General features: G+C 32.0%; 2 protein-coding genes across 2 annotated transcripts; both read left to right on the top strand.

Annotated features, from left to right (window-relative positions):
- Nucleotides 1-1,204: 1,204 nt before the first annotated feature.
- On the top strand, nt 1,205-1,807 carry HELRODRAFT_162677 (hypothetical protein; the record flags this gene model as incomplete). The annotated part of the gene is made up of 3 exons (XM_009024816.1): nt 1,205-1,233; nt 1,351-1,535; nt 1,593-1,807. The coding sequence occupies 3 exons, from the start codon at nt 1,205-1,207 to the stop codon at nt 1,805-1,807; spliced, it is 429 nt and encodes a 142-aa protein (XP_009023064.1).
- Nucleotides 1,808-8,466: 6,659 nt separating this feature from the next.
- On the top strand, nt 8,467-8,890 carry HELRODRAFT_162676 (hypothetical protein; the record flags this gene model as incomplete). The annotated part of the gene is made up of 2 exons (XM_009024815.1): nt 8,467-8,673; nt 8,744-8,890. The coding sequence occupies 2 exons, from the start codon at nt 8,467-8,469 to the stop codon at nt 8,888-8,890; spliced, it is 354 nt and encodes a 117-aa protein (XP_009023063.1).
- Between the last annotated feature and the right edge of the window lie 2,570 nt (nt 8,891-11,460).

The raw sequence follows: 11,460 nt of genomic DNA, 5'->3' as shown, positions 1-11,460 counted from the left end.
TGAACGTATGAATGAATGGATAAATAATGACTTAGATGTGTGTTTTTCTAAGATACCTGTAACCTGGTGACGTAAAGAATCAGAAATAGGAAAATTATGTTATGTGAAGCAGTATACGGTGAGTAACAAAAAGTAAAATAACTATTTCGAAGGAGTGCAGATGTTTCAAATTATCTCGACCGTATATAATTAATTACAACGTTGGTTATTATTTTCGCATTTTTAGTTTCACGAGTGAGTCAGTTGAATGAACACTTACAAGGCTTTATTATTTTAATTTTTTATTATTATTTTCCAGGCACCATTGTGAAATTTTTATTTTCTGAGAACAGATTTGCAAAGCTTTAATGTATTTTGCTAATAACATGGTATAAAATAACGAGCCGTAACGAGAAAATAACCTGACACACATGACCTGACATGTCTAACTTTCTATGAAATGACTTGCTGCGATACAAGATGAAACGGTCTAAAATAGGTTGCGAGACGATTGAGAGACATGTTGTGGCTGCGTGTGCGTGTCCTCGTTAAGAAATTTCATTCTGCCTGATCATGCAATCCATTCTTCCCGCATTAAACGCTCAGTGAGGTGGTTTTCTTATTGATTTTATCAAATTTCGTTCTTCTGATTTCTTCTTCTTCTTTTCAATTGTAGATGTATGTAAAAAATTGCGTCCAGGTCGCTTGTAATAAATGAGCTCCTGTATCATTTAGAAAATAATTGGAATTTAGTTGAGAATGAAACGTTTATTAATAATATATCTGTGTTTTATATTCACGAGGATATTGTAAATGCAATTCAGTTGATAAAAAGTGAATTAAATAATTTTAAAATTGAAAAAAGTGAAAAATTGCAGTCGCGCGGGAATATGAAATGTATGGAATGTATATCGTTAATTAAACAGTTGAAAGAAAACAAATGTTGGGACACATGTCCATTATTTGTTAGTTATAATTTAAATAAAGTTCCAAAGTCTGAAAATTTGTTAACATTGAACTTTGAAACTATCAAACTAGAATTAAAACATATATTGCACAAATAACAGGTGCAATTTAACAAAGTTATTGAAACTGTTGAAAGTAATAAAGCTGATATCATTTCATTAAAAAACGTTATTAAAACTGCTGATATTAATAAACCAGCACTTGGTTTGAACCTACCAATAAATTAAATTCTAATGTTGTAAGTGACTACAGTACTGAAATGACAAACAAGGAGGGACAAAAAAAAATGTCAGTAGTTCTCTGTGGTCAGACATAGCAAAGTCAGAAGACAACGGTACCCCGTTCTCAACTGTAAACGGAAAAAAAATCACGTCAAAATAACAACAATTGAACAAAACAACCCAGGAGAAACCAGCAACAACCCAACAAACAAACTGGAAAAAAGACAACTATGAAAATAATTCGTAAAAAAGTTTCAAATGATTGCCAACTGAAGGCAGATAAAAATCTAATGAAAAAATCTGTGTTCTTTTTAAGCAACCGTCGCAAGTTCCCCAGAAATGATGTGGTGGCCTTACCTAACGACAATGGTATCCATGTTGTTTCTTGTTATTCCCGTACTCAACAATTCCAATAAATGGCACCAGCTTCTACAGCCGACGTCAATAACAATAATAATAGTCAAACTGAAAATAAAAAAACAGATGAAGAAGAATCCAGTACGTTTAGAGTTTGCCTCGATAGCTCTGATTCTAAGAAAATGAAAGCCTCTGATATAATGCCCGAGCACATTATAGTACGCGAGTGGCAATTCAATAAGAAACCAGAAACAATTGTCGATCAAACAAAAAAAAATGGATAAACAACATGTTGATAATGATGATGACAGCAGTGATGATGAAGAAAAAGACAATTTAAACCCCAAGCAAACTACATGTAAAAGGTATGACAATTTTAAGTCGTTGAATGATGATTATAAATTAATAAATAAAGATTTTGATAGCAGTATGTTTTTCAACTTAATGCATTTGAACATAAGAAGTTTGGTCAACAAAACCGATGAATTAGAAAGCTATTTGTCAAACAGTCACATCAAATTCAATGTAGTGCGATAACAGAAAGCTGGTTAAACGAACGTACTGAAAGTTTGGTTGGCATGGATGAATATAGATATGTAGGCAAAAATCGTCATGACAAACACGGTGGAGGGGTTGGTTTCTATGTCTGTAATGATTTTACCTTTCGAATAAGAGATGATTTAAATACCATTGGCTTGCCAAAGTTTGAAATGTTTGCAATAGAGATCATTAACAATTTTAAATCTAAAAATTCAATTGTGATGGTTAGTTATCGACCTCCAATATACGAAATTAAACAATATTTTAAAGAATTAGAACAAGTTTTACAAATAACTAGTAATGATAATAAATTTGTTTATCTTTTGGGAGATCTAAATATTGACTTATCGCCAGAAGTTAGCAGTATAAATAAAATTCAAATGAACCAACTTGTGACATGTTACAACCTCAAATCCATGATCACAGTTCCTACAAGAATCAGTAATACAAAAAAAATCCACTATAGACATTTTGTTTACAAATCATCCAGAAAATATTATACAATGTGGTACCATTTCATGCGACCTATCAGACCACATCCCACTTTTTGCTTCCACTAATCAAAAAATAAATAATAAGACAGTTGCTGACGTTACATTTTCAAAATATTCTTATTCAACACACAGATTAAATAATTTAAATGAAGGTTTATGTAATGCCGATTGGACAAGTGTGCTGAGCTGCGATGATGTAGATGTGGCCTTCTAAAATTTCATCGACATCTTTTGGTTACATTATAAATTTTATTGTTCAGTGACCTCTAAAAGACAGGCTCAGAAAATGACAAAAAACAAACCGTGGATAACTAAAGAATTTTAAAAAATGTTAAAAAGGAAGAAAATGTTATATAAAAAATATCTAATGCACACATCGTCAGACAACTTTACAGCACTCAAATCATGCAGCAAATTATGCAACAAGATCAAGTGCCAGTTGAAAAGACAATATTATTTTAATCTTCTACAACAAAGCAATGGCGACAGCAAGAAAACATGGTCAATCATCAATTCTTTAACGAAACGAAATAACAAAAAAACATCAATAATTCAATTAACTTTAAATGATGATCCAATTGATAATCCTGAAACTATCCTCAATAATTATTTCATCAATCTGGCCTCAAATATGCAGCAATCATTTGTAGAAGACACAAGATGGAAAAATTATCTTCAAAATGGTCAGTAAATTCATTTTTTTGTAACCGTGTTTCATCATCTGAAATCATTTCAACCACAAAACTTTTCAAACCCAAAACGACTAGTGGTTACGATGGAATATCAACAAAAATAGTAATATCAACAATTAAATCAACAGCAACAATTTTTGAATATTTAAGCCAACTTAACATTTGACAAGGGCATCTTTCCTAAGTGCTTCAAGAGAGCCAAAGTAGTTCCAATTGCAAAAGAAAGAGGTAACTCAGAGGTTAAAAACTTTCGACCTATATCTTTGTTGCCTGTTTTTTCGAAGATTATTGAAAAATTGATGCACAGTCGTTTGCTCAAATTTTTTGAAAAAAATAACATTCTTTCTAATCATCAATTTGGTTTTCGAAAAAACCACTCAACTGAAATGGCAATACTGGAACTGATTCAAAAAATTGGAGTCGCAAGTGAAAAGAAAAATTATGTAATTGGAGTATGTCTCGATCTGTCAAAAACTTTTGATTGTATTGAATATTCGATTTTATTACACAAACTTCATCACTATGGTATAAGAGACTCCAGTTTGACTTGGTTTCGTAGCTATCTTTTATCAAGATATCAATTCGTTACCTGGAACAATAAAAATTCAAGTAAATTGATCAACAAAATAGGCGTTCCGCAGGGCAGCATTTTGGGACCATTGTTATTCATAGTGTTTGTTAACGATCCACCGATGGCCTCGAAATTTTTTAATTATGTTTGTTTTGCTGACGATACAAATGTGTTCAGCAAAGGAAAAGATATTAACATACTCATCAAATATACAGAAGAAGAAATTAAACATGTTAATTCTTGGTTCTCACTAAATAAACTTACTTTAAATAGTTCTAAAACGCAAATGATAATCTTTGGACCAACTCAATATTTAAACTACAAAGAACCTTATAAAATTAAAATAAATAATATCAATATCTACGAAAATAAAACAGTTAAATTTCTGGGCGTTCATCTAGATCAAAAGTTAACGTTCCGTGATCACGTTAATAGTGTTGCAAACAAACTTGTCAAATCAACTGGTCTGATGAACAAAGTGAAATTCTACCTCACAAAAAGTGTCTGAATTTGTTGTATCACTCACTTTTTATGCCACACGTGATTTATTGCAACATTTTCTGGGCTGGCACGTGTCCTTCAGTCACGGATCCGGTTAAACTTATGATGAAAAGGGCCGTCAGAATCATCACCATGTCAACGATGAGGTCTAATACCAAGGAGTTATTTACGACAACCAATAATCTTAATTTTAATCAATTGAATATTTATCGTACTTTGATTTTTGTGTATAAGCAGCTTAATAATCAATTGCCGAATACGTTTGCTAATTATTTTAAACATGCTAACAGTCATAGGATGTCTAATTATTTGCAATCGAATAAATCAAAAACTAACATTTTACATTCGCATGTAATCTGTAAGGGTCCTAGGACCTGGAATAACATTAATAAGAATGGTTTTCAATATAAGGCAAAATCGGCTACTGATTTTTAAAAAAAAGTTAAATCATTTTTAATAATTAACAATTATTAAAATTATTATCCTTATTAATAATGTAGAGATGTTTATAAAATCACTAAACATTTAATGTCCTAGGACCTGGAATAACATTATTAAGAATGGTTTAATTTAATTTAATTTAATTCTATGATTAATAATGTAATAAATTATATAAGAAATGTATTTACATCATGAAATTTATGTTCTCTATCTATAAACAATTTCTGTTGATATTTTTAATGCGATTATAATTATTTATGAAACATTATTTTTTAGTTAACTACCTTTTGTTTTATTATCTGTTATTAACATAGTAACAACTAACAATATTTCATATTAACCACAAAACTCTGAACATATTTGTCTAGGTGGCTGTGCTAGATGAGCCCATTAGGGGCTCAATCACATTCATCCTGTCTCTTATTTATTATCTGTAATTTTGAGGAGCAAATAAAAATTTCGTTCGTTTTGTTATTGATTCTGATAGTAAATTATTCAGAGCAATCAAGCAAGTAGAATGAAAATTAAACTTTTTTAAAAGTTGACTATCGGCTTTATGAAGATTGTGTATGGTAATGGTTCTTAATATTCTTTCATATCTTAACAATATTTTAAAATGTCATTACTTAATGGTTTTAGTTTATGCTTGTAAAATAGTGTTTATCAATTAACTAATTAATTAATTAATTATTGATACGTGATAAATAGCCACCAAATATTATTAAAAATATTTTCTGTTATTGTTAATCTTGACGTTCACTGCATAGCAAGTTTCGTCTCTATTAACTTGTACGTGTGGAATTTAAAGTCATCTTCTATTTCAAGTGCTTTTTCTGAATGTTCGGGCATTTGAATAAATTTTATATCTTTTTTTTTGTCTTTCATAAGAAAGTGCTTGCCCTCAAACTATCCGAAACTATTTTTAATTTTTTCAGTCATTGCATGTTTTCAACATCACGTTGTACTAAATTGATGTTCGCAATTCTGCATTGAGTTTGTTAGCGTTATATATCAAATCAAAATTGATCGTTCAGAAATCATAAAATTTTATTGAAAAAAATTTACCAAAAAATATAAAAAAACTTAACCTCAAATTTGTAAAGTTATTTAATTGTATATTTTGAGATACCAATAAATAAAATTGTTTACTTTGAAAGTAAAATTTTTCAATTTCTTTTTTCATTCAAAAAATTTTCTGGCAAAAACAATTATTGAGACAGCCAACCTCCAGACGTAACGGAGACTTAGAACTGATAAAAATGTTTCTTTTTACACCACTTGATAACTACAAAAAGAATTTTTTTAAAGGATTGAGGAGGCCGTGAAGTGTTAGATTCATGTACATGTACGTAAACTATTTGTAACTTGCAAGAAGGCTTACTGAATAAATGTTCCATCATATTCTCAACATCATTTGTAACCCGGACAGGTGAAAAAGTCTAGGGCTGTAGAATATTTTTGTCCAGAATTTTTAAATATTAAAAATCTGAAGATGTTTAACTCATTTCATAATTTCACAAAAACAAATGTTCACATGCGCATACATTTTTAAACAGTATTTAATTAATTTCTTCATTAAACTCTAGACCCAAATTTTTAACAAAAATTTGTGTCTAATACCTTGATCGCAACATTGAAGCCATTGAGTATTCGTTGATCGTACATGTGAACCGAGCAATTAAAATAATGAGTCGTTAACGACATCCCAAACTAAAGTCGTTACGTTCCAAGGAGGCATGTTATGCGCCGATTATTTAACCATGCAGCCCTATTTTACTTACTCAAATTAATCCATGTACTTACAAGATGTTTTCTGCAAGTGTGTGCGTGCATTTGCGTGCATGTAAAGATGTACGTGCATGTATGTGTGTGCATACATGAGTATGTGCGTGAATGTGGATGTGTGTGTATGTATGTATGTATGTATGTATGTATGTATGTATGTATGTATGTATGTATGTGCGTGTGTGCATGTGCATGTGTGTGTATGTGAGTGCATATGTTTGTGCGTGCATGTGTATGTACTTGCGTACGTACATCTGCATTTGTAAAAGTATTCGAGATCTCTTTATTTACAGGCTTATTTTTGTATGTGATTTAATGAACGTTAGGCTGTGAATGTTTGCACGTATATTCATGTCTATATGTTCTTGTGCAGGTTTCTATGATTTTTTTCTACGTCAGCAGATGTCCAGATGCTGCGGTGCATGTCGACGCGTTTAATAAGTCTGCTGCTGCAGCTGCTATACATGGTGAAGTCTGTGGATGGCGATGATATCATGGATATCATCATTATTGCTTGCTGGTCAGTCAGTTGTTAATAGGACTACCATTATTATTCTTACTTTATTTCATTCCGTCATTTTTAATACAGCCAAATAATTTCTTCCACTTGTTTGAGAACTCTACATTTTTAAAATCAAAAATTAGAAGACTGACATTTTTCATTTAATTTAAATTTAGTTGTGAGAATTTTTTTTTTGAATTTTTAACACGCTAAGTGTAAAATTCGTAAAAAATGAGGGAAGACGTGAGTAAAGTCGGAAAAATCAAATTGATTTTTATTAGGCAATCATTCGAAAATTGCATTGAGTTTCGTGTTTTGCAAATTGATTGGAATTACGTAGCCTGTTGAAATTTAGCTCATATTAATATTAAATACTATTATATTTAAGATGGTCATCATATTGAGTTTTTCATAACATTAATATTTTTATAAAATGTGTGTCAATTAAATTTGAAATTTTTAAAAAATTCCAACCATATTTAATAGAGCATTGATCGAGAGAGTTGCTTATGATTGATTAGTTGATTGATTGATTAGTTGATTGGTCAGTTGGTCACTGGGTAGATAGATCATTTTTTTATTGGCTGATTGATTAGTCAAATAATAATTAGTTGACAATTTTTGTAATTGATTAGTTGATTGATTTTCCAATGCAGAAACATCCAGTGCTGCAATCCATGAAAGAATTGCAGATTGTTCATTACTTTAATACACATATATAACTTTGTATATATCATATATCACATCTTATTTAGTTTCTACTAACACTGTGCAATTGTGCAATACATATAACACATTGTATCTAAAATATAATTTATTATATATAACATATAACATATCGTATATAACATTTGATACATCAAATATAACATTTAACGTTTAAACGATCTTCATGCTAACTTTTGGCCCGTCTAATTAATTTTGAAATTTTATTACTTGTCGTTAATTCTTCTAAAAAAATTAGAAGAAAAAAAAGTTGATCAAGCTTGGAATCAACAGAGATTCGTATAAGTTTCATATTCACGATGAGTTATTATGATTATTAATAACAGATAAGTGGCCCATTAGATATTCGAGATTTCATCAGAGGTGCAATTTATTTAATTGAAACATTTCGAAATGTACAAACTACACTGCTGTGATTATGATATATAGGTCTCCATGTTAATAGAGGCTGCTTGTGGTGAACATGGAAGTTGATGCAACTCTATTTGGTTATTGTTCATATTATCTTTGGTGTAATCAATGTTTTAATGAGGTTATGTTAATGTGTAGCTGACGACCAAAGTAAAAAATTTTTTATTCAAAATCTTTTCATTTTTTGACCGAAGAGATGTTCAGTCATTTTTATGACGACGGTGTACGAGACTGAATTGCTCAGAAAAAAGATGGACAAAAAAATGTGCGTGAGAAAAAAATGTCTGCCAACAACAATCGAAGGAGGCAGGCAGGCAGGCAGGCAGGCAGGCAGGCAGGCAGGCAGGCAGGCAGGCAGGCAGGCAGGCAGGCAGGCAGGCAGGCAGGCAGGCAGGCAGGCAGGCAGGCAGGCAGGCAGGCAGGCAGGCAGGCAGGCAGGCAGGCAGGCAGGCAGGCAGGCAGGCAGGCAGGCAGGCAGGCAGGCAGGGTTAGGCAGGCAGGCAGCACTCGAACATGAGTCATTAACACGTACACCACACAATGTCACATCGCCGAAGAATAGAAATTCAAGATGGATGACTTCGGCAAATGACGTCACAGCATCACGTGGTCCCCGCATAGATATTTATGACTCATTTAGGGGGAAGGAAACAAGTGCTGACCAGTTGGAGCATGCACATTGCTCGCTGAAGTGCTACTGCTAGGAAGTGGTGATTATTATAGTGGTGATGATGATGATTTGAGAGGATGAGGATGATGATGATGATGTGAGAGGATGATGATTATTACTATGCTGATAATGATGATGACGTCAGACGATGGTGATTGTTATGGTGATGATGATGATGTGAGATGATGATGTAAATTAATGATGATGATTTTCATTATGACGATGATGATGGCAATGTTACGAGAAGATGATGATTATTTTGGTGAGACCACAAGCATCGGGGAATATAGATAAATCTATCTGACTGTAGGAACAGTTTTTCGTTTCTTCACTAAGCAGGTTATTGCACTTGTGATGGCATTTTGATTTTGTTATCTTCAGACATCCAACTGAAAATATTGTCTATGTCAATCACCTTTTCTTTTTCCCGCCGATAAGTTTGAAGGTTTTTACTTTATATAAAAAATGGGTTGTGGGTTATTGTTTGCCAAAAAGTTGAATTATTCCACTATAATGATGGTGATGATGATGTCAGAGGTTGAGGATTATAAGGGTGATGGTGATGTTGTGAGAGGATGATGATGATGATGATGACGACGACGATGATCTGATGATGATAGCTCGAAAAATTGATAATTAATTTTGGTAGTGTCGGTGATGGAGGAATTGTTTTTAATGACTGTGAGAATGCAATAGAATAACGTTTGAAATAATGATGATGAGGACGATGATGATGTGATAGAATGGTGATAATAACAAAAGAATTGAATGATACATATGATACATGTGTGGATAGGATTAAATGGTACAAATGATACATGTAATTGTAAGATTAAGTGATATAGATGATACACGATGATATGACAATGACGATAGTGAGATAGAATGAGAACAATGGTAGGAGAGTTTTTTTTATACAGCTACAGACATCACTGTTATAATCGTCTCCACTTTTAACTTTTCGCTATAAACACGATGGAAACTGCTGAGGTGACAGTTCATAGCAACAAACAACCAACTAACCAACCGGATGACAAAATGACATGACGTCATCATACAGACATCAACTGGAGAACAACCGCCTGACGGAAAACCACACTACAAACACTCAGACACACATACAACCGCGTAGGTGTTAAATTGAATGATACATAATATGATACATGTAGATAGGATTCAATTATATGATACATGTAACTGTAAAATTAAGTGATACAGATGATACATAAAAATGGGATTGAATGATACAAATGATACATTTAGATATAGGATTAGATAATACAGATAGTATATGTAGGGATAAGATTGAATAAAACATATGATACATATAGATGAGATTAAAATTAAATGACACACATGATACATGTAATTGTAAGACTGAATGACACAGATGATACTTGAAGATATTTGGTTGGAAAATACATGAAAATTTAGAATTGAACGGTACAGATGATACAGGAAGATGCAAGATTGAATGGTACATGTGGATTTAAGATTGAATGATATAAGAGATACATGATACAGATGAATGAGTGCAATTCATCATCTGAGAATTCCATCAATCAAGACAACCATTCCCAACTCACTTATACTCCTGTCAGAATTTCATCAATCAAAGCAAAATAAACAAAAATTGTAACAGCATCCTAATTTTTCTCCTATGTTACAAACGATGTTACAATCCTTTTTTTTGTATTCAATAATTCAATATTTGTATAATTCAACCCTACATCTTCATGTATCATCTGTATCAAATGGTTTAAAGGGTTTGCAATCATTATTTTCAATTTATCTCTACAATATGAATCTCGTTAACCCACTATTATCATGTCTACCACATTTGTCTATACTTTTTTGAAATATCGATTATTGACAATGTACAAGCAATAGAGAAGGTATATACTTGTGTGTGTGTGTGTGTGTGTGTGTGTGTGTGTGTGTGTGTGTGTGTGTGTGTATATGTTGGTAATAGACCATAATTTTTACAATATTCTGTCAATTCTACCGAATGTTTGGCGTTAATATGTTTGTAGTTCGTTTTTTCGATTTTTTTCACTAAAGTTTTTTGGTGAACGTTTAGTTTATTAAAATTCAAAATAAACTTATTTTTCGAATTCATGCTGCAAATAAGGCCATATTTCGATTCCGAATGAATCATCATCAGTGCTCCTTGCTGTATATATATAGGGAAATATTGACTTTGTCAAGATGAACATTGACGTTGTAAAAATTAACTTTGGTGTTGTAAAATTGAACTTTGATGCGAATTAGGTGTCAGGTTTCTTAATTGGCTGGTCATCTTCTTTGGTCTCCTTTCCTTCATCGATAGCATCATATTCTTCTTTGTCACTATTTACGATGCTATTTTTTATTACTTCTTTGTTTTCGTTGTTGGTTAAGTGCCGGGTTGGAAGTGAGGTTGTCATTTTTTGTTGTATATTTATTTTTTGTTTATTGATGTCAATTAGGACTGCTTCTGCAATTTTAAGATGCGTGTAGTTGCTGTTCTGGTCTATTACTTTGGTGTTGCTTTCGAGGATTTCACGGCTAATTGTGATTGAGTGTGTTGAGACCAAATGAGATTTGATAGCATCACTCTGTTTA

The sequence above is a fragment of the Helobdella robusta genome, assembly GCF_000326865.2.
Source record: "Helobdella robusta unplaced genomic scaffold HELROscaffold_4, whole genome shotgun sequence".
NCBI lineage: Eukaryota > Metazoa > Annelida > Clitellata > Rhynchobdellida > Glossiphoniidae > Helobdella > Helobdella robusta.
Note: the sequence above shows the minus strand (reverse complement) of the source record. Positions and strands in the feature narration are given on the sequence as shown.